At 34.8% G+C, this 26398-nt stretch overlaps 1 protein-coding gene across 1 annotated transcript in view; it reads left to right on the top strand.

Moving 5' to 3' along the window:
- The window catches only part of LRBA (LPS responsive beige-like anchor protein), a 346581-nt gene that overhangs the window by 34216 nt on the left and 285967 nt on the right, over positions 1-26398 (top strand). The window contains exons 6-22 of the mRNA XM_015861117.2: positions 1370-1491; positions 1594-1720; positions 3024-3143; positions 3438-3584; positions 4465-4662; positions 5583-5716; positions 6505-6613; positions 6767-6919; positions 7372-7540; positions 9543-9622; positions 11083-11145; positions 12883-12980; positions 15429-15521; positions 16856-16964; positions 17302-17383; positions 19076-19199; positions 19438-19630. Coding sequence (XP_015716603.1) covers positions 1370-1491; positions 1594-1720; positions 3024-3143; positions 3438-3584; positions 4465-4662; positions 5583-5716; positions 6505-6613; positions 6767-6919; positions 7372-7540; positions 9543-9622; positions 11083-11145; positions 12883-12980; positions 15429-15521; positions 16856-16964; positions 17302-17383; positions 19076-19199; positions 19438-19630 — 2121 coding nt within the window. The remainder of the gene's footprint in view (positions 1-1369; positions 1492-1593; positions 1721-3023; positions 3144-3437; positions 3585-4464; positions 4663-5582; positions 5717-6504; positions 6614-6766; positions 6920-7371; positions 7541-9542; positions 9623-11082; positions 11146-12882; positions 12981-15428; positions 15522-16855; positions 16965-17301; positions 17384-19075; positions 19200-19437; positions 19631-26398) is intronic.

The raw sequence follows: 26398 nt of genomic DNA, 5'->3' as shown, positions 1-26398 counted from the left end.
CTTTACTAGGTATTGTATTTTTGCTGTTGTTGTTTTCTTCCCCCCTCCCCCAGAATCCATTACTTTTCTGCTTTGATGTCTTAGATTTTCTATAACTAAAGGTATTACCCAGGACACCTAATCTTGAAGTTGAACTTCACCAACTTGGTGACATAATAAATTTTTATTTGGAGTTTGAAAAACATGAACTACTGGAATTGTGCTGCTGTGTAATTACATCTATCACATACAGCAGAACTTGGCTGTAGACATGTTTTCTGTTCACTTGAACTACTTATGTATTGTGTTTGTATTTAACTGCTTATAATAGCATTGAATGCTTGAACTATATGTGTTATTGGGGTGCTTCGCTATCTGCAGTGGGAACATTCTCACTGATTTTTAAAACATGAAATCTTAGGAATTTAGTATTTGATATACTTTATAACCATTCTGATTTAAACCAAATTATTGTGCTACCAGGTCCTGAAAGTTGGGCTCAAAGAAGTGAAATCTGATTAGTTGGCTGGTATAGAGAAGGATTTATAGGGTTTTATTTGGTTAGGGATAGCTAAATGGAGCATGGAGCATATTAAGATGTCTGGCAACACTTAAGTTCTTTGATGTTTTTTGTTCATTGGTATTGATCATATTGATCATCTGGAAAGCATCTTTGATCAGAGGTTATGACAGTCTTAGTTGAAGTGTGTAGTGCAAGAGTTGAAAGCTAATAGTAACATTACAATAAATAAACAAACAAACAAAAAAACAACCACAAAAACAACAACAACAAAAATGCACAACAAAACCCAGCTGTTTGAAACAAAGTTCTTATCAGCATTTAAGCTACCTTTGATTCTGTGCTTGATACCAGGATTTTGCCTGGGGGTTGTATTATCATTAAGACTGTCATCTACAAACTGGAAGCCACCTAAATGTGAATTTAGGCAAAGAAAAAAGGGATTTGTTAAATGAAGCATATATGCTTCTCTTTATATGGACAATTTCTTTTCATAACCAGTTATTTTCCTGACAAAATTATATGAGAATAAATTTATAAATCTGATTATTCTTTTAGGCAGCCACAAACCTGAATCCTCTGAATTTATATGTTGAGGAGTTTTTGTGTTGCAACATATGCACTTCATTGTTTGAATTTTGAAGCATGGGCTACTATTAATATTGAGATAATTATCAGTTTTAAAATATTTAGATTAAATTTTTAACAGTGGAATATGAAAAAAAAACATGTACAAAAAAGCACAGAAGTTAGGCCAGATATATTTGGTTGTACATTGGTAGTGTACACATTTGTGGTCTGTATCTTAAGCTGTATACTTGCAGTATTGTGATGTTGATATTTCTTCATGAATAACTTCATTTTCTTTAGGCTATTGCCTTACCTCCTATAGCCAAGTGGCCCTATCAGAATGGATTTACTTTTCACACTTGGTTAAGAATGGATCCTGTAAACAATATCAATGTGGATAAGGATAAGCCATATTTATATTGGTGCGTATTAATGTAAAACCATGTTTTTCATGTTCAGTCACAATTTGATCAGTGACTTCTGTTGCCATCCATGTACATGCTGACTTTGTTCTCCTTCATTAGTTTTCGAACGAACAAAGGACTTGGCTATTCTGCTCACTTTGTTGGTGGCTGCTTGATTGTAACATCCATAAAATCAAAGGGAAAAGGTTTTCAGCATTGTGTAAAATTTGATTTCAAGCCACAAAAGGTGAGTAAAATCAGTTGAGTAGTTCCATGAATTAGAAATTTGTGTTCTCATAGTTGTGTGTAACTAGAATTTAGCAGGGTATATATCTAACTAGATTGTATTTCTAGGAAATGTCTCTAAAAATGTGTATCCTAGGGGGACTGGTCTCACTATTTATTATGCTCATCCATCTGCAGAACACTTGCACTAGAATGAACAAAAAACAAATCTCTGTTCTGAGTTGATATTTCTTCTAAGTGTAACTTATGTATAAGAAAAAGCTAGAAAATGCAGGTTTTACGAATTTGCGAAACTTATGATGATTTTACTAAGGACGCTAAACACATAAATGTAGCTTGAGTGTTGCAAGACTGGTGATGTTTGTTTCTTTTTCTTCTGTTTTTATACTTTGTTTCTTTCCACTTCAGCCTTTCTCTTCTCGTTATCCCAGAAGTATTTTACTTAGGGTTAACATTAGGCTATTGCTTGGTAGCCATCGTGGACAAATGCAACTTTACTTTAGAAGCTGCGATTACTAACTCAAATTTAATTTTTTTAATTAAAAAGGGCAGTTACTGGTGTTTACTCTTACAGGTTAGAGAACAACAGATTGGCTTTTAAAACTGGGTTTTAATTCATGTTCATTGAAGTTGTCCCCCAAATGTTCTCCTGTTTCGTGCTTTATTTCCTTACTCATAACAATTAAAACATGAGTAAGTTGTATTTTTTATGTTCAAGACCTGCTTGCTCACTTAGCAGTATTATGCTGTGTTCGAAATGTTCTCATTTTCAATTGCTAATGTTTCTGGAGCAAGTGTGTAAATGATTTGTGTGAAAACAGACTTCCTCCAGGCCTCCTTGGGAATTTCTTGTCAGTAAACCCTTGCTGTAAGTATGGATTGTGTTTGTGACAGTTTAACATGTACAGCTTTTGAAAGTCTTAGGAGTCTAGAACTATCTTTGCTTTTTGGAATGCCAAGATTAGCAATAGCTCATCATTCTGACTGTGATCCAGATTCTGACATATTTACATGATGATTTCAACATAAATATGATTCAACACTGTTGTGATTATTTTTGTATGGTTTGAGTTTTAAGTTGTAAATATCTTCTAGGCTTCTGTTTTGAGTCAGGAGACTGTACTTTGATGTGGCTATGCAGGAAAACTCACTAATGCTGTCATCATAAGTTTTCTACTTATAACTTTCAGTGTTAACGTAGCTCGTAGACAGCTGAATTGATTGTAGAGTACTTTCTCTTCAATGGCTGTTTAAGCTACATTAGGTGTCTGTAAAGTGGTATCACTTGTTTTCTTTTTGTTCAGTGGTATATGGTTACTATTGTGCACATCTATAACCGCTGGAAGAATAGTGAACTTCGATGCTATGTGAATGGGGAGCTGGCATCTTATGGAGAAATAACATGGTTTGTCAACACCAATGATGTAAGTAAGCTCTGTGTATAGATCTAATATCTATTGAATTTCTCCGGGTGGTCAACTGTAGACATCTGTTGCCGTTTTATTGCTTTTTAAAAAGTAAACATCTTCTATTTTGTGCATTCATTTAAATTAAATAAAAAGATTAATATTAACTCTTTGATGGGGGGAGAATGTTCTGCTTACACCTGTCAAAAATTAGTACTTGTTTCTGCTAAGACTTGTAATAATGTTGTCCTTTGATAATATGTATATTTCTTGGATAATTTGCCTGTGTTGCTCAATTTGTTTCTTTTCCAGACATTTGACAAATGTTTCCTGGGTTCCTCAGAAACAGCAGATGCCAATCGAGTGTTTTGTGGGCAAATGACATCTGTGTACCTTTTTAGCGAGGCTCTCAATGCTGCTCAGATCTTTGCCATTTATCAGCTTGGACTGGGATATAAGGTAGAATGGATTTAACTGTAAAGCCTCTGAAGTTTGATGCAGAACACATAGTCTGTGGTAGATTTTATGACTTGTGATGTGCCTATGTTCTTCTGAAAATATTCTTACCATTTAATATTTTTATTAACCTGTTGCATATATTAATATAAGTATTATATCGTATTACAAACTACAACAACTACAACTAAACATTAATTTATTTTTTATTTTTTTTATAAAAACCAAAAAGCAACAACATAAAAACAAGTTTCAGTTCTTGTTCTCAAAATTTCAGGTGATTGAGTGAAGGCTGGGAAGAACACTATTTTTTTTTTTAGTAGGTTAATTTTCTTTCACTGAGGCTGAAAACATTAGATCATCGCGTGTTATGTATTTGTTTCAGGAGAGTAGCCTAGTAGTTGCTTTTGCTAGTCAGTTTTGCTTAATGTGTGAAGTTAGTGCTGAAGATGAGTTCTGTTGCAGTGATTTATTATTTGTTTTGTCTTAGCCTGAGGGGCACTAATTGAAGACTGCTATTTCCTAGCAGCTGTATAAACATACGCTAAAAAGATGGATCCTATTCTCTCTGCTCCTCAATTATTAGTTCCCTCTGAGTGAACATTGTTGACTGCCAGTCTGTTTCCTAGCTAATGTCTTTCTTTTGCATTACCCACCATTCTGACAGTGTCATTTTTCAGGCGTCAGAAAACACTTGTGCAGTTGTAATTCTGTAAAATTGATTTTGAGTCAGTGTTGTAATGAGACTTCTTTCTGAAATATTGTTGGATTTAAGAAACAGTGACATTTTCTATTAATAGTTGTGTTCTGAACTGTATTTGCAATGTATATAATGTTTTTTTTTTTTTCTTTTTTCTTTCCTCAACACTGTTCCCCAATCCAGGGAACATTCAAATTCAAGGCAGAAAGTGATCTCTTCCTTGATGAACATCACAAATTGTTGCTGTATGATGGCAAGCTGTCCAGTGCTATTGCTTTTATGTACAATCCAAGGGCTACAGATGCACAGCTCTGTCTAGAGTCATCCCCTAAAGATAACCCTTCTATTTTTGTTCATTCACCACATGCCCTCATGCTGCAGGTATGGCAACATTTTTCATAGATTTAGAATATAAATCATTACAAATTTTACTGGGATTTGAATAAGATAGAGAGTTGCCGATGGTGGGTTCCCCCACAATGTCATCTCTGCTTCTTTCCTCTGTCAGTTCTCAACACAGCTAAGCACTTAAATACTTAAATCTCCAAAGCTAATGCAGAAGGTTAGAAGTCAGTTCCTGAAGTTATCGAGCTACCTGACTTGTTCCTGTGACCACTATGTGATCTGTACTGAACATTCCTCTGAGCCTCACTCAGGAAAATAAGGATGGGCAGCTTCTCTGAAACAGCAATAGAGAAGAACAGAATTCTACTTCTGTTTGTAATGCCATGTGTATTATAGTAATAGGAACCCTGGCCTTGTTGGTATGTAGGCATACTATCTTCTTGAAATAATGTAGGTGCACATAAGGACGACGAAAATATTTCTTTCATTGAAGTTACAAACTAGAAATTGTCAGTATTACTGAGAAATCCTGTTAACTTTTCAGAAACATTCTTCTTCCTCATTGCTGACATACTTTCTTTCCTTACACACATTACCTGTCTCCAGTGCTTTGCTCTGTTGACATTATACTCTGTTCTCCCTGGGCTTCGAATGCCTAAATTTTTAAATTTGCTTGAAGCTTTTTTTCTTCTTATTATTAATGACTTGTTTTAGAGTTTGCAGGCCATCTCCTGTTCTGAGGGTATACACTGCTGGTTTTCTCTAAAGCAGTAAATCAGACAGCTTGAGCATTCAGACTGGCTATAGCAGTCAGTTTATACTTACTGCTGTTTTTATTTGACAGTATTGCATTTTTTACGTTGAAATTTCCCGCTATTTTTAGCTAACTTTTTTTAACAGTTTATCAGAAAGTTCTCAATGCTTTTTTATTTTTGTTTCCTTTTTTTTTTTGTCAGGATGTGAAAGCCGTGTTGACACATTCTGTCCAAAGTGCTTTGCACTCCATTGGAGGAGTGCAGGTACTTTTCCCTCTCTTTGCACAGCTAGACTATAGGCAATATTCATCGGACCACATTGACACGACTGTCTGGTGAGTGCAGATAGTTTCTGTGTCCTTTGTTTCTTATTTGTGTGAAGGAAATTGAATCTTTGCTTATTAATTGGCATTGTATTGTAATTTCACCTGTGGAACGATGTGTTATGTCTAACTACAAAACCATAACATTGCTGTAGGCGTGACTGTTTTCTGAAGTGTATTTGTTTTGTACCATACTTTCTGTGAAAGTCTGTGCAGAATCAGAAGGGTTGCTTATTGCTATGTGACAGTTTTCTTTTTCTTTTTTGTACCATAATAGAGGAAAATTCTTTTTGAGCTTTTTCCTGTCACAGAAAAAAATCCATTGGGCAAGATGTACAAACAAAGTCCAGGAAAGATGCTTTTTTTCAGTTTATATAAAATCATTCCTGTTTTATTTTTTCTTCAGACATTTTGTGGCTTAGAGTTTAAAAATAGTTGGTCACTGAACTTTCTGAAGTTTATATGAGAAACAAGAAGCGGAGAGAACCACATGCTTAATTTTTGCCTTTCTACAAAAATGTTTTCTTTTTTTAGAATTTTGCTGTTGCATGCTTATTATGGAGTACAAAGTTTTGAGCTATGCTTACATTAATTAAAAAAAGGGATGAGAGGATTTTATGTTTAATCTTGGTTGGGTTTTTTTTTGTTTTTTTTTTTGTCCTTAACATTCTGATCTAAGCGTTTATTTGATACATTGATTGTATTTGTGGGCTGTGTGATGGAAGTGTTAATTTGAAAATACCTTCTGTCTTGTTGTGGTCACACTTTAAAATGTGTTTCTAAAATATTACATTTTTCAGTTCTACTTTGTTGTCTTTTATTATGGAGTTGTTGAAGAACTCGATTGCTATGCAAGATCAAATGCTTTCCTGTAAGGGCTTCCTTGTGATAGGATATAGCTTGGAAAAGGTAAAAGAAAACTTTTTTGATCTCATGTTTATGCTTAATTTTTTTAACTTTTTTTTTGGGGGAGGGGATGGGAAGGGAAAGGGAGGGACAAGGGTTAACTCAGTGGACACAATAATTTTCACAGTTCTTGTCTAAACAAATTTTCTTTTACAGTCTTCCAAAGCTCATGTTACCCGAGCTGTACTAGAGCTATGCCTTGCATTTTCTAAGTATCTGAGCAACTTGCACAATGGGGTGCCCTTGCTGAAACAGCTATGTGATCATATTCTCCTTAATCCTGCAATATGGATTCATATCCCAGCACAGGTAAAAATGTTTGATCTTTTGAATACAGTTCCTCATGATCTCTCTATTTGGGAGCATTGAGATAAAGATCGGCTTGCTGCAATTAAAGGTCTTCCAGCAGAAATCACATAGAAACTGTTTCAGACAGTGTGACTGTGATTATGTGACTGTCATGCTTTTGTGCTCCTGTAAATGTGGGCTACCTTGGAGAAAAGAAACAAACAAACAAACAAAACCCAACAACCACCAAAAAACCCACAACAATCTATTTTATTTTTATTAACAGTTTATTTTATTTTTAGAAATGAATTGACTTTTTTCGTCAGTGGGCAAGGCAGGAATTTTGTGACTACTTTCTACTCAGAAAATCTACTCCTTTAAGAAATGTTAATAGATGAAATTCAAGAATGCAGTTGTCTGATATGCTGTAATTTTGCTGCAGTGAATTTTAATCTTCTGATTTGGTGTTGCAGGTTCAGCTGATCCTGTACACTTACCTGTCTACTGAGTTCATTGGCACTGTTAACATATATGGCGCAATTAGACGGGTTGGGACAGTTCTTTTGGTCATGCATACCCTGAAGTATTATTACTGGGTAGTGAATCCTCAAGATCGCAGTGGTATAACTCCCAAAGGTGTAGGTATGTATTCATTTCTACTTGTTTGTTTTGAGGATTGTCTTGTATACAATGTAATAGAGCTGTGAATATTCCAGATATTGTCCTTTAATGGAATTGGTTCACAGTAACAGCCTCTACAGCGTGCTTTTGTCCATAGGATATTCTTGGAAGTTCATTTTTAGAAAAGAAATGAAACAAGTGAAATCTTTTGAAAAAAACAACATCGTCTGTGACCAGAGACTGATGTGGATTAATACTAAATAGAATGTGATAAAATAAATAAAAATAGAGTGATGTTTTCACTGGCTGGGTGGATGGGGGGAGTGGCTTCTAAAGTATGTCATGCCATGCCATGCCATGGCTTCTGAAGTAACATGCACCAGTACAGGTTGGGGATGACATGCTGGAGAGTAGCTCTGCAGAGAGGGACCTGTGCGTCCTGGTGGAAAACAGGTTGGCCATGAGCCAGCAGCGTGCCCTCGTGGCCAAAAAGGCCAATGGCATACTGGGGTGTATTAAAAAGAGCGTGTCCAGCAGGTTGAGGGAGGTGATCCTTCCCTTGTACTCTGCCCTGGTAAGGCCTCATCTGGAATACTGTGTCCAGTTCTGAGCTCCCCAGTACAAAAAAGACAGGGATCTCTTGGAAAGAGTCCAGCGAAGGGCCACAAAGATGGTGAAGGGCCTGGAGCATCTCCCCTATGAAGAAAGGCTAAGTGAACTGGGTCTGTTTAGCCTTTAGAAAAGAAGACTGAGAGAGGACCTGATCCAGGTCTGTAAATATTTGAGGTGTGGAGGGCAGAGTGTCGAGGCCAGACTCTTTTCAGCAGTGTGTGGAGACAGGACAAGGGGAAATGGACAGAAACTGGAGCATAGGAAGTTCCACATGAATATGTGCAAGAACTTCTTTATGGTGAGGTTCATGGAGCACTGGAACAAGCTTCCCAGGGGGGTTGTGGAGTCTCCTTCTCTGGAGATATTCAAGACCCTCCTGGACGCCTACCTGTGTGACCTGTTGTAGGGAACCTGCTTTGGCAGGGGGGTTGGACTTGATGATCTCTAGAGCTCCCTTCCAACCCCTATGATTCTGTGACTCTGTGAAATGACTTGCAAAATTGTAGGATTTTGGAATGGTAGATGTGTGCCTGGTTGCAAAGATCCATTTGTGGCATTTTGCATGCCATAATGAATAAAGCTAAGTGGCTTTTTTCCCCCTATTTTCCCAATGAAGACACAAATTTACTTTACTATCTGAGGTAATCTATTGGGAAAGTGTATGTGTTAGATAAGATTATTTAAATTCATGACCGATTTTTCAGTAGTTTGGTCTGCATTGAACATAACTGTACTTAAATGAAACATGCCTGTGGGCTTATTCTGTGTAGGGTACATACACTAGTATAATCACTTGCATTTGCTGTTCGATTTGCTTTACCCTTGAGAATGTCATTAAAAAAATGTGAACTAACGAGCAAATTTAAAATCTATTCCTAGAAATGTATTTGCAACTGTACATTTGCTGTCTGTGTGAAAGCTCTTACTTGACTTTGACATTCGGTTGCAACCTGTTTTTTTAACCCTTTCTCTTCTGGGAACGATATTCAGCATTTGAGTATTTAAAATGTTTTATTGGAAACAGTCTCAGAAACAAGTTCTCTTGGCAAGTTTGGTCTTTGAATGTCAAGGTAATCTTTATACGTAATGCTTTAGGATTGATTCTCATTGTAGTTGTAGCCTGTGTGTACAATGGCTTCCTTTGGACTTCAGTGGGACAATTTAAAAACAATTGGAAACTGCTAAAATCTGGACATTCTGACATGAAGTTCTAGAACCTTGAGGGTTTTGCTAACTGCAGTGGAATGCATCACTATTTTGTGTTAAAAGGTAGAGAAAAAATAACTTTACATAGCATTGTGCTCTCTTCACGCAGTGAATGGCATTTATTTTTCTGTATATGGAAATGCATAGTATGCTAATAACCATTTTCAATTTGCATTTTCATGTATTTACTTTTTTTCTTTTGTAGATGGGCCACGGCCTACTCAAAAAGAGATTTTATCTCTGCGAGCATTTTTGTTGATGTTCATTAAACAACTAGTGATGAAGGTAAGATATCTGAATTTCTTTTCATGAAGAAATTCATTTTAACTTACCATTTTCTTCTAAGTAGGCTGAATATTGTAAACAAGTAATTAGAAATACCACATAAGGTGCATCTTAACTGTGGCCATTGCTGCAGCCAGTAGTGCTGAAAATGCATTTTTCCCATTCAAGCTATTTTTAATCAAAAGTAGAACTGTCTACTACTTGGAAAATATGAACTGCTCTGCTTCGTTTGATTCCTTACTTTGCTTTTTTGGAAAAACACTACGATCTGCATTAGAAGTGCTTAAGGAAAAAGGAGCATTATTGGAAATTATCTGCTGGTGGGATAAGAAAGATGCTGCCAATAAGTTTCACAATAATGTTTTAGACATTAGAAGAACATTGAAATTCAGCAGTTCTACTGCTTGTAGAATTTTTTTTTAACCTTTTCCTATTGTAAGCTTTGCTTTCTCTTCTTCCTTCCAATTCTAGGCTATGTCTCTTCTATGTTTGAATTTAGCTCCCTTTTTCCCTCCTTATTACTAAGGGACTCTGTGCTGCTGCTGCCCAGATCCCCAGCAGTTGAGAGGAGTAATTGCCAGGAAAGTTCTCATCATTTTTCTTTAAAGCAGATGATCTACAATTGAAGTATCAGGGAAAACTTAACTAGAAAAATAAGACCTTCATTAAAATTTAGTTAGAGTTTTATCTTTTTATGTGAGAGATTTATAACATGGCCAGTTCCAGATACAGTTTCATAAGGACAGTAAAAAGGGTGTCCATGAATAAAGGCTGATTCTTCTTCATATTTTTTGTTTGTGCAAGATCTTTTTGGGGGCTGAGTGACTCAGTTAAAAAAAAATTAAAATTAAAAAAAAAAAAAAAAATGGAATCCCTGGAAACGAAGGAACAGCTTTTTCCTTCTTAGAAACAAATGTTTTCATGTTCACAAAAAACAAACAAACAAACAAACAAAAAAAGAAAAACAAAAAAACCCCTACCATATTCCCAATTTCATAGCCATACTATACATACGTACCAGCTTTTGGTGAAATTGAAGGTAACTGAAAAGAAAATTCTATAGTAGTATAACAAGCAAAGTTGGCTATATGTGTAGCTAACAGGCTCAGGTCTACTTTGCTTCCTCTTTGACACGGTAATTCTGTTATTAATGAGATTCATATTCTCCGTATTGATTATCACGAGCTGTTGTATGTTTCTCTATCAATTTCATTGTATTTTATTAGTATCAGCCTATTTTTATGCCTGTTTTGGGTTCTTCTTGTGCTTTTTAAAGCTTCAGTGGGTCTTGGGCAGAGAAAAAGCCATCTTCTATTTATGAAGCTATTATAGTATCAAATGAAAGCAAATTTGCATTGTGAGACTTGAATTGTATGTAATGGTGGCTTCTAATGATGCTCTTTTGAGAATGATTCTTTTGTCCTTGAAAGGTAATAGTTAAAATTTGGTTCTTTTTAAAGGACTATGGAATAAAAGAAGAAGAATTGCAGGCAATCCTCAATTATCTGCTCACTATTCATGAGGTAATTTTTAAACATTTGCTTTCCCGGGCGCTAGTTTTGCACTGTATTTTCCAGTATTGCTGTCTTTATGTCACAAGATGGCTCTGTAGAGGAAATAGCAAATGTTGTTCAACTCCCTTGCAGCATGCTGAACTGCCAATATTCTTGCAGTGATTTAAGCACTATGTTCAATGTAAGATTGAAGTTCATTAAGCTAGGAAGTCAAAATGGTTTCCTATGTTGTTCTGCAAACTGATTTGCCAAGCAGAAAAACAGATGGTTAGAAGAGAAAAAAAAAAGAAGACAAAATACTATTTTATGCTGTCTAAGTAATATTTTTTGTTTCTTAGTCCTTTTTATTTTGCTTCTTAAATAAAACAGTAAAATTGAAAACATGCATTAAAAAATAAAGATGTATGTTAATGGCATCTAAGAGAAGCATATAAACTTAATTGGGAGAAAATGTTGGTTACCACTGATACATCTGCATCTTCATATTTTAGCACCAGGAAAAGGCACTTTATACCAGATGCAACATCAAAGACAAGGGAAATGGGAACATAAATCTAACTGATCTCATCTCTGTAAGAGTGCTTGAAATGGGAAAAATAAGGAATTAATTGAACTTCAAGCAGTACAGATTTTTTTTTTTTTCTTTTCTGTTTACACCTATATTTTCCTTTTATTCTTTGTGCTGATCACTGGTGCACGTATGTGGTGTATCATGGTCATTAACTTTATAATATAGGTATTTAAAGGAAAAAAAAAAAAGATTCTTGTTAACATACAGCAGGAGTAAACCGAGAGTGGAAACATTGAGGCCTTCAGTTGAGAAGGTGGTGTTTTTAACTATTTAAGGCACTTATGAGGTTTATTAAAAGCAGGATGCCACAGTATAAGGTATCTTGATGTATATTCAGAAGAACATAAAAAATAATAATAATAATAGAGTTTGGCCTCATCATAGGGTCTATGTATCAGTGACAGTGTCTGTGATACAAACTAGTAATATCTTTAGGTGAGCACAGTTATTCAGAGGGACATAAAAATAGTTCTCTAATAGGGAAAGAACAGAATATTTGTTCAAAAGTGGAAAATTTGGAAAGCACTTGTAAAATAAATTTTCATTTAATTACCACAATGAGTGATAAAAGGAGAAACAATCACATTTCAGTATTTCATAGGTTATTTGTAGTATAACTAATGTGGAACAAATTCTTAAGCTGTAGATTAAAATGCTTTAGACTATTTGTGTGGAAAAAAAGCTTTATTGAACAGCTTCAGTTGCTCATTTTAAATATTGCCTGTGGCAAGCGGTGGTATTTTTTTTTTCCTTGGGTGGACATTTGTTAGCAGAGATTTTATGTTAAACAACTACTCTGTGTCACAGTAAACAGTGCAGCAGTTAATTTCTACCTCCTGTGCAGTAGAAGAGAGGGAAACATGTATGTGCACAGATAAGTATGTGCATATAAATAAATAACACAGAAAATAACACAGTTTATTAGTCCATTCCCTCGCCAAGACATACTTCCCAGTCTTTGATGTCACTTTTTACTTTACAAAAGAAAGTATTTTCATCATATTTTCACCTGGTTACATGCTCTTGCCTTCCAGGTCTGTAGCTCCTTTGATCTTGTCCTGGTTGCTACTGTTACTGTGCAGATAATTTTGAAGTATTTTATAGTGATCTTTTAACCAAAATAATGTCCTAGCACAGATGTTTTTTAATGCAAATTTATAACTTCTGTTTAACAGGATGACAATCTAATGGATGTCCTGCAGTTGCTTGTTGCTCTCATGTCAGAGCACCCAAGTTCTATGATCCCTGCTTTTGATCAGAGGAATGGATTACAGTAAGTGAAGTTTTGTAAGTGGACAAAAGGAAATGATATTTTTGACCATACTGTTACATGCTAGAAATTCTGTGAAATCTGAAAGATCCTCGTTAGTGTATGTGTCGGGATCTCACACTGTTTCTCTTGAGAGATTTTTGTGTCCAGGTGTTCTTTTGACAAGAGGTGGTGTTGGATTTATCATCAATGAGATCTTTTTTTAAAAAATGTTTCCAAGGTACTGATTATGGTTAAACAGGTAGCGATCAATTTGAGTTATCTATACATTGAAGTTAAGTCTTAATCTACCAGCATTTAGTCTTTTGCCTCCCTTTATTACATGTGCTTTGGAACTGAAAGGGATGAAAAAAGTTGGTTCAGATTTCTTCTGATCTTTAGTAGCTTTCGTTCCTTTATTTATTTATTTATTTATTTATTTGAATTTATTTATTTATTTATTTAATGTGTAAGGCAGTATTAGACTTGTGCAAGGGGCATTTGTCACTCTGCTCTATTCACAATCTTTGTTTCCCAACAAAATGAAAGATATTTTTTAACAGTACTGTGAGACAAAAGTAGCAAATTGTAACAGTTAAAGCTCAGGTAAACTGTAGCTCTTATTTGTGCTGTCCTTCTTAGAAAGACATTGTTACTGAAGTTTCCTATTTTAAAATCAATATGCCCAGACATGGCAGGAGAAGAACTGGTGCAGGCAAACAAGTATAAGAACTATTCCTAGAAGTGTATGAGGAATAGTAATTCTCTTGCTCTATGAGGGCAAAGTCTCATTTCATACATTTTGTTGCACCTATTTGTTAACCCTCATTTATATATACATTTTTTCAGTTGCCCTTTCTCAAGAGACAACATTCATGCACGTTCATAATTGTTTCCTTCACTCTTAGTGTTAGGCTGTGTCTTTTAACCTATTTTCTTCACCTTAGATTTCATTTGTATGGTAATGTATTATGCTATAGGAAACTAATAAAAACTCCAAATAATAAAACATTTGAATGTCATATTGAATCTCCAATGTAATATATTTATTTTTATTTAACAACTGGCACTAGACATTTTCTTTTTTATTAACTATTGCACAGGCAAGTCAGTATGAATAGTGAGTCTACTTTGAGAGATCATTTTGCATTCCTGTCTTGTTTGTTACATTCCTTGCTCCAGTATTGTTGCCAGTCATTTCTCAGCTTGCTTCCATGCTTAGTGAAATATCTGCTATTTACAATTACAAACATGTTCTGGAAATGAATTAAGTGTGTATTCCTCCATCAAATCTGCCTGATCAGGTAGTGCTCTGTTGTCAGTATAAACCTCTGAAGACACTGGTGAAGTCTCTTACAATCACCTGTGGTAGCTTGTCTATAGGGAGGAAAACACCTACCAACTAGCTTAAGGAATGGATTTCTGCAGAATTCTGCTGGTGACTGTGATTGCTTTTTTGGAAACATAGATAAACTACATTAAGGATGTTGTTGCTTTTGAGAACTGTTTGTGATTTCTAAATTAAGAACTCCAAAGCCAGGACTTACGAAAGAGATTTTTCAGCCATTTTTAATTTGCCTATTCTCCTGTTCTGTACTAAGAGGTCTCCAGTTTGATTTAGTGAATGAGGCAAACTTCTTGAGATCTTTTGCTTTTAATATATGGAGATGAGAATCTATCTAGTAATCAGGGACAGTTGACAGGAGTATGATTATCTCTCATATGCTTACAGAACTTGAATTCTGCTTGGAGGAATGGGCTTTTTACAGTGGCTGCCAGGCAGACTGTATATATCACATGTCCTTAGAATGTCACTAATTACTGTTTCTTAATTTTGTGTGGCCCCAGGAAACCTGATTTCTGGAAACAATGAGTATTGGCTAGTGTAGCAACTACATTCAGCAAGAGCCTGTTTATCTAGTCCATATATGTAGACTTCTGCATCTCTAGTGAAGAGTGATAACTGTTGTTGTTTCCAGAAAGCAGAAACGAAAATGAGTGAAGTGAGAAAAATGCATACCGACTTGTTTTACTTTCATGTGAAGGATATGTGTCAAATACAGTGGTAGTAAAAAAAAAAAAATTAAAAAAAAATCCACATATGCACATGACTGTATGTATACAGCTGTGTATATATTAAAAACAGTTGCTTGCTTAGATTTCTAGATAAAATATCAGGTTAAAATAGCTTTGCATGTAGGAAATGCAGTAGACTTTCCACAGCCGCATATGTAGATATGGGTCTTTGGGAGGTGCTTTAACTTGATTTGAAAGTCTAAATACAGTTATAAAATGTGAAATTGCAAACTGTTGGGCAGTTAAAAGAAATGATGTTCTCTTTCTCATTGCTAGTGATCCTTTTGAAATAGGCTTGGGTATAAATTTATTTCCAGTCTGTTGCAATTAATTTGTCATGCCCAAAACTGTTGGCATTTCAACTGTTTCAGGAAGTTTTGTGTTTTTTCTGCTTAGGGTCGTCTACAAACTTTTGGCGTCAAAAAGTGAAGGCATCAGGGTGCAAGCTCTGAAAGTGATGGGATATTTCTTAAAGCATCTTGCTCCTAAGTAAGTACTGGTTTAAGTCTTAAAAAAAAAATAGTATCTTGTGACTTATACATGTGTGTGTATATATATAAACATAAATTAAAAATAATTTTTATTTGTATCTGTGTCTGAGTTGTTTTGTGTATGCGTATTACTTTGTATGTAAAATTAAAAAAAAAGCTGTTTTGTAGGCTAATCATTAGATATACTACACCGAATAGCAGCTGCTGTTTAAGTACTTTCAATTTGTCACTAATCCATTTCTGACATGTTACAAGTACTTGTGTCTAGGTTTTCTCACTTCCTTGTCGAGGTCATTTACTACTTATTTTCTATGAGGTTGCCAGCTCTTCAAAGTGCAATTTTGCATTATGCCAGTGAAATTAGTAGCAAGAATTAGATTGATGAGATGGAAACCCTTATTGCTTACTAGATGTAAGATGTCTGAATTGTCATTTTAAACCTTTTAAGTAAAATTGGGTAAAACTGAGCTAAATAAACTGGGTTTTGTTTATTTATTAATTTATTTTTTTTATTTGCCTGTTAGCTTTTATGAGTAAGCCATCTTTTGATGTGAAGCTTACTAAGGTAAAAAGGTTGTATGTGGTTGGAGTTGTTATGACTCAGTGTCAAAGCAGACATATTCCTGTTTCATCTGTAAGAGGACAGTATTTTGCAAGTATGTAGATGTATTTACCTTTTCACTGTATGAGTGATGTAGGAATTCTAAGGCCTTCTCAGCTTGGACTGCATCTTGATAGTTTACTTGTAAAGATAATCTTAATTCACTCATGAGCTGTGCATCTGACGATAGGGCCATTATGGGCAAATGCCTTTACTTTGAGTAGTAGGAGTGTCACATGGACTTGTCCAGTCTTATTTCTTTAAGTACCTTTGTTCACAGTGTGTTTTTATTTTTATTTTATTGGTCTTGGAAGTGATGAAGTAGTGCAACTATGTCAGGAAGTGTGATACTGATATCAGTTAGCTAACCTGGGAAGTTGGTTACAATACTAGATAACTGTTGAGATCACTGTCCATGGTTAAAAGATATTTTTGCGTTAAATCGGGACAAAGGTACCCTTTTCTTAAGCTTTATCAGGAAGTCTGTAGGGGTGTGTTACAGGTTTTTGGGCCTATGAGTGACTGGACCGCATTTATGAAAGAAAGGCAGCTATCTTCTGTCTGTCTTCATTGAGCAACTTGTTTCTTCAGAACTGGAATCTTTACTCTTTGTCAAAGTGAAAGTCTTAAAAATAATGATAAACTGCAGTTGCTTTGTATTTCTTGAGGCATGCTTTTTTCTCTAGCTAGTTGAATACTTAAGCTTATTTCATCTTTCTGTATTGTTTTAGGAGAAAAGCTGAAATCATGCTTGGACATGGATTGTTTTCATTGCTAGCTGAAAGGCTGATGCTTCATACTAACTTGATCACCATGACCACATACAATGTCTTATTTGAGGTAGTAACATACTTTACTTAGGATTCCGTCTTTCTAATTATTTGTAGGACATTGTTAGAAAATTGGTTGCATATTTCTACTGATGTTTTCCAGATGATATCAAAACCTACGTGCGATGCAATTGAGTGCTTCTTTTTATTTTCCTTGAAGTTCACTACTTCATTTTTTTTGCCTTAGTTATGATCATTATGAACAATTCTAGGTAATAAGCTGAAAAGAAAGCTGATTTTTATAACCATAGAGAAATGAAATAATAATGATGGTGTATAAAGTTGTATGAAACTGTCTTTCAGTAAGCTCTTTCAATCAGCATTGATACGATGTCTGTTCTCTTTAGATTCTGACTGAACAGATATGTACTCAAGTGATACATAAACAGCATCCTGACCCAGATTCAACGGTGAAGATACAAAATCCTCGTAAGAATGATAAATATTTTTCAGTGATATTATAATAAAAGTCTGCTGGGAGAGGGAAGAAGAGAGTTGCTGATTCATTACTTTAACTAGTCTTAATTCTTATCTCAGTTTTAAGTAGTTCTTCATACAAGAAAACTCCACTTAGGTGGAGTTATTTAGGAAGCAAGTCTCTTCAGCTTTTCAAAACATGGTTGAGTATAAATATGTATGTAGTTCATAACTCACCATTTTTTGTCTGAATAGTCATGTTGTGAAGTGGATTTTCAATACTTGTGTGCACCAGAATACTTTGATTTAATACATGTTAAGGTTCCGGCACAATTCTGATTGCATTATTTAGTGATGCCAGACTAAATTACCAGAAATGTGGAAGCAGCCTTCATTTTAAATTACCTTCAGTCCAGTGGTGCTGGATGGAGAGTAGGAGAAGTGTATTTGCGCACTTTTTTGGTTAGCTTACTTTATGGAAAGTATCTTGATATGAAACTTTAGATGTCTTTTGAACTAAGGGGAAATACTGATCTTTTTTTCCTGAATTATATGCAGTATTAATGTACTCTTTGTATGATACAATGGCATTATGTTAGCACTGGGAATTTGTTATTGTTCTGGAGAATATATATTTCTCACCTTCATAGCTGCTTTGTTATTAGAGGTAGATCGTAGTTGTGGGTTTGCTTCATGTGGAAATTTAGGAAGAGAAATAATTGCAAAGCTGATAAGAAAGAAATCTGGCTGCTGTGCTCCATGATAAACCAGTGCCTCATGGTAAAACTGCATGGAGGAGGAAACTCGAGATTTCTGTTTCTTAAAAGTTTTGAAGCTGGTACTAACTTCTGTAATTAGTACAGATTATTTGCAGTGTGAGATAAGAATTAGAATTACTCAGGTCTAGTGGGACAAGTGATTTCTAAATTACCTTTTTAAGATCAATCCTGATTTTCTCAAAGAAGAAATTTCCTTTTTTTAAAGAAATTGTGCAGGATAAATTGAAACCATCTCAGTGACTGTATGCAAATTGCATCTTACTTTGTAAATAAAGTTAACTTTTTTCAAAGTAACAAGGATAGCGACAGCTCCACTGCTTCATAGGGTGGGAGATAATCACCATTTTGACAATTTCCAAAAGCACAAAGAAGATTGTGTTCGTAGAATAAATATGGAACTTTAAATCAGGAAGGTTTGGTCCTCTTCCTCAAAGGTTTTTTTTTTATGTTAGAAATTTTTAAGAATATTAAGTTATTCACTTATTCAAAATCTTCACAGTTATTAACAGAGGACAAATATTTTGCATTTTTCTCTAGTTGGTTTTATACCTGATAGATTACCTCTTTCTTATAATAAGCTTCTAACACATTCTTATAGTTACGCATTTTAAATTCTTTTACCACAACATTTGTGTTGCTGAAACTTGATAATTAAAAAAACATATTCAGAGTAGTTTAACTCTCCTTCTGTTTTCTTCAGCTGCATTAGATCTGCACTTCCCCTGAATTATGAGCAAGTTTGAGAGGTCATGGAAAAAAGGATCTGAAATATTTAAACTTTCTAGTCAAATAGATGATTCTTCTAAGTATATGTATTTTTTTGTGAATTCACTTTCTTTGAAGTAATTAGCATAAAGATGATATTTGAAGGTATCTTAATCTCTGCTTGATACTAATGTTGTATTGCTTGTTAACTGTTTCACAGAGATTTTGAAGGTTATTGCAATCCTGCTACGTAATTCTCCACAGAGTCCAGAAACATTGGAGATTCGGCGAGCCTTTCTCTCAGATATGATTAAACTTTTTAATAACAGCAGAGAAAATAGGAGGTAAGATGGCTTACCTTATGCATATATGTATGCAAATAAGCAGCATAAAGAAGCATAAAGGTGTTCTTGTTAGTTCCATTGAGCATTGCTGTTCTGCAAAACCTGTACTGTAGTCTTGGATATGTAAAATTGGAGAATCTTGCATGTTGGTACAATTTGAGAGATGTACTCCTCTCTGGATGGATGTATATTTCTAGGACATATTTTGGAATGTTACTAAATAGCGTGTATTTTGCAGGAGTTTGTTGCAGTGCTCCGTTTGGCAGGAGTGGATGCTTTCTCTGTGCTGTTTTAATCCCAAGACTTCTGAGGAGCAGAAGATAACTGAGATGGTGTATACCATTTTTCGAATTTTGCTTTACCATGCTATCAAATATGAGTGGGGCGGCTGGCGTGTTTGGGTGGATACACTGTCTATCACACATTCAAAGGTAAGTGTTTACATTGGGAGCTTTTTTTTATGCTATGTAATGAATTTTAGAGCCTTGAAGTGCTGGATCACACAGTGTGATATTCTTAATGTGACATTGAGTATTTAAAATAATTGTAATACCACTGCTTGTATCTCTTATCAGATATAACTGTTTCAAATACTTCACAATTAAATGTTAATTTTTTTGGTTTTATGTTTAAAGAAATGTGTGGATTTTTTTCTTTTAGTTGCTGAAATAGTGATTGCACTGATTTTTACTGAAAATCAGTAACAAATGAAAATCATTTTAGGCGCATTGTCTAAAAGTTTTTAGTATCTGCTTGGGTTTTTCGTAACGGTGTGAGCACGAGGGGGCGCACTGTATCTATTCATAAACAAAACTACCTTTTGGTGATAAGAACAGACTGCAAAACTAGTGAAAAGCAGAGTTATCAGAGTTGAGACAGATGTTTCAGCTGTTAAGCTGTCATGGGATACAGAGTGTGAAAGCAAATCCCTGTAGTATGGGAAAGACTGTTACCCTTCATTATTTTTCTGGTGTTTTTGTTGTTGTTGTTGTTTGTATGCTTTTTTGCTTTGCAACTAAAATTATACTGTAAGTGATGTTAGTGGATCTCTAAGCAAATTGAAGTTATATTTTATATAACTGTCTTTTTCTGAACAAAAATCCCCAAGTCCAGTGTGTCTTACAATTCTGGTTTATCAGAAATAACCAGTGAAAATAACTTAAACTGTAAATGCAGTATTTCTGCACATGTGCAATTTAAGCATGTAAGAGGGACATCTACAACTCTTCAAATTCTGATGTTCATTTTAGGATTTTAAGGAATCATTAATGTTTCTGAGAGTTTTTAGTTTTGTTTGAGTTCCCCTTTGCCGAAGCAGCAAGAGTGCTGTTATTTTGCAGCTCTCTTTATTCTTCATGTACATAGCTTGATAGTCAATTACTTGGCTATGGGGAGACGACTGTAGAAATCTGTATGTAAAAAAAAGTGTATGGTATCATTAAGCAGTCACTTGGCTAAATGCATTCCAGGTGCAAAGAATACAGTGCCAAATCTTAACCCTTTATAGAGATTACTGTTTTAGTTTTTGAAGTGTGGTTTGTCATCCATCTTTTGTGTTGGTTCTGCTGTCCTCAGAAATTTGTTCTTCTCTTTCCCTTAAGATGCAGAGGTGTGGATAGAATAGACTGTACAATGGCGAGGTGTAGCCAGATCAAAAATCTCTAATGAATGTTTATAAAAACTGTCATAATTTAGTACATTTCTGTTTTAGCTTGGAATTGCTGGGGAACTTTATCTGCAGAGGAAGAACACCTTCTTACCTTTGGTATAGAAAGCTTTGGTGCATTGAATTTGAAAACTATTTTCCATTTTTTAAAGATGTGCGCCTGCTTTTCTTTTTGGTTGTAAGATAAAATAATGTATAAAATCCAACCTAAACAGCTTTGGTATGATAATAATCATATGGATTTGGGATCATTGTCTTAATTTAGTGACAATGAAGTAAACCAATGATCTAGAATTAATAAATGTAAAAAAAAATAAATCAAGATTTTCAGTGATGCTATTGTAGACAAATATTAGTAAAAGAAACCTGTTTTTAGGAAATACCAGAATACCAAGAAATAGGAGGTACAAATAATTATACTTTAAAAAAACTTTTTTGGAATAGCCATATATGGCTTTCTTGTGAAGTACCATAATATATGAGAATATCATGTTCTTTGCCCTTCGTGTTTCTTACAGGCAGTTATTGGAGTGCTGGCATACAGCAACGTATTCTTGGTGGTCTAAGCAACTTCCTATTATCAGATTGCCCAAGTCTAACTCGTTTCCTTCTTCCAGCATTCTTTGGAGGAAGTTGAACTGTGGTGGGCTTAGAAGTATATGATTACAGGCAGCACTAGCAATAGATCAGTACTGACATTTTGAAGTAATTCAGATGAGTTTGAGTTCTGCTTGTTTGTACATTGGTGCTAATAATATCCATTTCAAGAAACACAAAGGAAAATGGTCAGACAGCAAAATCAGCCTCTGACTACTCTAATGATGGCAGTGTGCATGATAATACAAAAATCAAAGGTGATTTATTTAAAAATATATTTGCATTTTATGCTGGCTGGCTGTATAAAGCTGGACAACGTGTTTCATAGCTATACTAACATAAATCATGATAAATTACTAAAAAACCCTGTGGTGAAATGTCAGTAATCTCTTGAAAATGTTCTTAGATATCTATATCTAATAATAATTAATTTTAATCACCCTATTTTTATTTATTTTGAATATTATTCTACTCTGCCATACAAATATTGAGATTCATAGAGATTCATACGTAACTTGGGGTAGACATTTTTCAGGGGGCAAACTGTTAGATGTTAAGTGCATCTCAGGTGTATTTGATTTCTAGTATGCTTTGAAAGTATTGTAGGAATTATGGGAACAAAAATATTTCCTTAATGCTGCTAAGAGAATAACCAATTTGCGTTTTTATTATTTCATCTCTAATTGTATTGGGTTACTGCTTATTTTTTCTTTTTACAACCCTTTGCTCCTTTCTTACTACTAATTTATAACACCATTCTATGATAAAGAACTAGTGTATAAAGGAATAGTATTACAGAATTGGATAGGTTTTGCAGAGCTACACATCAAGATACATGCAGCTGCTATAAAAAGCCAAAGAAACTCAATTGCAATTTTATTGTCCAGTTTGATAGATTTCCTGCCACTTTTGTAGCAGGGAAGCTGTTTGTCACTGTAACCCTCTTCTCCAACAGCTGCACAACATTTTATAAGCAGCAATGGCTTTTCTAGCATAATTGCACTACGTTGGTTTCCTTGCACTCAGAATTTAAAAGGTGTGTGTAACCTTTTTAAAGCCAAATTTTTTAACATTGTTCATGTATCTTACTGATTTCCGTATTATGTTTTGCCGTTTTTCAAATGTTAACATGTCGCATGCAATATGTTTCATTTGTGTCTTCTAGTTTAATAAAAATGTTAATGAAAGAAATTAAATTAAAACTCAGGTTTGTTATAATCAGCTAGAACTGAATTTATGACGGATTTGAAGAACTTCAGTTTCTTATACATTTTAATCATGGTCACAAAGCCTTAGTCTTTATTCCTCGAGTAGTCCTACTTTGTAAAAAGAACAAATAGTTTTGTTAATATTTTTGTTATAATATTTTTTAATATGTTAATATAATAGGAAACAAAGAGTAGTGAACAACTTGCCTTTTCAACCTTTCAGGATCCCCAAGTTTTACAAGGATAACATGATTTACACAATGTACTTGTACTCCTAGATTATTTGTGTTTTAAACCATGTTTTGGAAAGGGTAAGGTCTCCTTCATTGGTGTGTCCAGGCATTTTTAGATGTAAGGCATTTTGCTCTCTCTGTGAAGACCTTCCCCCGGACATCCCATCTAAACCTTCCCTCTTTGAGCTTTCTTTTGTAGGAGGTATGTAAGAAGACTTTTCCTGATCAAGACTTCTGAAAAAGTAATTTCATTGTTCAGCAGGAAGGAGGGATCTTTAACTGCTTATGGGTTCTTACACATGTCGCATGTTTGTTTATTGGGGAGCTCCTCCATCTCATTGTTCACTTAGTTTGAGTGGAATGTTATAGTTAAAGGCAGGATGTTAAAATTTGACTGAATTGAACTGAAAAATGAGAACGAACTGGGAATAAAATGAGCATGGTAGACTGAGACTTTATGAAGCAGGAAAGAATGAATCAGCTGAGTAGGTGGAGCTGTGCAGAAGCCCTTAAGGAGAGAGTAGAGTAGACACTTGCTGCTGATTGAGAAATGCCAAAGATCTCTAAAAGAAGAAATGGGGAATCATAAATGCAGGGGAAATAACTGACATGAAGAAGTGGCAAACAGGTATGAAGTAGTGTTCCTAAGCAGAGAGGACTTGAAAATGGATTCTCATCTTTATCACTCGGTAGAAGAGCACTAGAAGGTGGGACCTTCCTCTGCAGGTCTGAGAACTGTTAGTGGCCAGCTTTGCAGTTGCTGCAGAGTTTTAGACTAATCTCCTCCACACTTGCTGCTGTGTTCTCTGTGGCTGTGGGGACTAAAGGAGAAAATACCTCTAGTCTGAGTTGTATTTTCTGCTATGGGGCTTCTGGCAACATACAGACACGTAGGAAAGCTATGGTCAGAATGAAAAGAAATGTTAAGACATGCACAGTAATAAACACTGAATTTAGCTATGGGATATTTTTGTTTTCTTACCTAGCTTTTCTTACCTGTCTTTTATTAAATACTCAGAAATAAACCAAAGATTCCTTAGGTTAGTAGGTTACAGACTGTAAGTCAGTGTGTGGTGCACACAGTATCTTTATATCTTTCCCTTCTCTCAAATGAAAATCAAGTATTGATGCCAGATATTGGGGATCAGATTCACATTTAAGCAGTTAATGTTTCTGATGGAGAAATGGAAAAACAGACTAAAGCAATACTTGTTAGGATATTAAAAGTTGTATGCCTTCTGGATTTGAAGGCATCAACAGCACAGGAATTGTTTGCTGCTGAGAAGACTCTGTAGGGAAGTGGCAGTACTGTATTATTGCCTGACCTGTCTGGTAGACATTCGCTTCATCTCTCCAAAATTGCCCACTTGATATTGGAAGAAAAAAAGATAGAATTTTAACACGTAGTTAAAATATTTTCCCCATGTTCTTTAATGCAAATGTCAATCATCTTAACCTTTTTCCTTGCTGTATGCTAATTTTTCTCCTTGCCAATTAGTAAATGTTGTATGTCAAATTAAGTTAAAATTAATGGTGGAGGCAAATGTTGCAGTTATTAGCTCACAAGTGTCTTTAGCTAGTAGTGCATAGAGCTGCATTCCAAGCATTGCAAACAGCTATGGATTACCCATCAAATGATGGTGAAGATTAATGATTGGCCTTTTAGCTCACCAATTTAGAACAATTTCTAGTAATTAATTTTGTATTATCAGCCTTACAGTTGCAAATGCCTTAAGGAAAATAAAAAATGACTCAAGTACGTTTAAGGTTCTCCAAGTGGATTGTTTTCCTGAAAATGGTTGTGCATTTTCTTAATGTTTAATACTTTTATGTGTTATCTCAGCCTATTTGTAGTTAATAATCTCAATTTCTGTTTCATTTTGTGTCCTATTCATACTGCTTTTGTTAATGTTTGCATTTTCTCTGTGGGATGTATTATTTGGCTTTGAACTTCCGTAATTCCAAAATGCCATGTCATGGAATGGAAGTGTAGGAATTATCCAGTGGCTTTGTTGTGCTACCACTATTTCTTGGTTTTCTGTCACATGAAATTACAAAGCTGCATAGTAAGTGGAACTGTTTAGACAGGTGTGTTGAAAAGTTGGGTTTTGCAGAGCTGTATTTCAAGCTGTACTACGAAGAAAACCCCAGTATTGATGTGCAAGCTTGAAAAATCCCATCTTGTAGTCTGTCTAATTTTATGTTTGTTGCTATTTTGATTTGTGTATTATATAAAGTACATTGTTTAATTTCTTAGTTACTAAGTGACATTAAACCTTTCTGATGGTTTATAGTGGAAGGAGAAAGTTGTTTTCTTTTTAGGTCACTGTTTTGTATGTGTGATTTACTCCTGCAGTTCTGTGCTTTCTGATTTTCTTTCAGTTTGTCTCTCCTTGCAGTTCCCTGCATTGTTCTTCAATCAATATAGATTCTCCTCAGATTATGCTTGGATTTATTTGCCCAGAAGTTTACATTGCCCATCTGTAAAGATAACAGTTGTCTGTATTGACTTTCTTGCCACATTCTTTTTGGTATTAGCGATTAGCAATCCTAAGGAGCACAGTTTGGTTTCCAGAATGTTAAAGGGGTTGCTGTACAATGGCATCCAAACCATTGTCTGTTTCTTATTTCAAGAGAGATTGACTGAAATTATCTGTGTACTGTACATTACATTTTTAACTTTTGAATCAAGCATTGTCATACAATACCCAACAAAAAGAACATTCTGCAGAAATCTTCTAAAAGAGGGAATAGCACAGGATGATTTTGATTAATCAATTATCAGTAAATGCCAGCAATTTCATTTGCTAAATACCTTAGTTTTACTTGTTGAAATAAAGTTTTTTATTAATTTTGAAAATGGGGGATACAACAGGGAAATGGAGAAAGGGGGAAAGCTGACTGCTGATAACTTCGAGATGTCAGCATTTCTTCTATTCATAAGCACTACATTTGACCAACAGCAGCATATTTGCCTATTCAAGTTTTTGAAAAATAGTTATAAATTGAAAAGGAGAGCTTGCTAACATGATGGTCTTCAGGTTGCCTTTGCTATCCTGGCTTTGGAGTAGTTCAGAGGGGTTTCGGAAATAAGTATGTCTGAAATAACAACAACAAAATGACAAATATTTAGCAATACCCTGCGATCAAATGTTTAATAGATTCATTGTGATAGAGAGATGAGCTTTCAGTTGTTTGTTGTCATTGATGCTTTTTTTTATTTATGCATAAGATTTGGAACTAATATTGAATGAATTTTTTTAAACAGAGGAAGGATTTCTCTGTTCTGTTGCTAGAAACTGTTATATCACTTTGAACTAATAAAGTGGTCACAATCTTGGTACAGTATGCTGCGCCTACACATTAATATGTGTTTGATTGATGGAAAAACTAGTTGGCTAAAAAACTAGCACTGACAATGCAACCTGCTACAAATATGTGTATATATCTTAATTCTTTCTTTGCTCCTCCCTAGTTTGTTAGCTTTGATTTCTA

Source organism: Coturnix japonica, chromosome 4 (genome assembly GCF_001577835.2).
Source record: "Coturnix japonica isolate 7356 chromosome 4, Coturnix japonica 2.1, whole genome shotgun sequence".
In the NCBI taxonomy this organism is placed as follows: Eukaryota; Metazoa; Chordata; class Aves; order Galliformes; family Phasianidae; genus Coturnix; species Coturnix japonica.
This window is presented reverse-complemented; position numbering and strand designations above follow the sequence as displayed.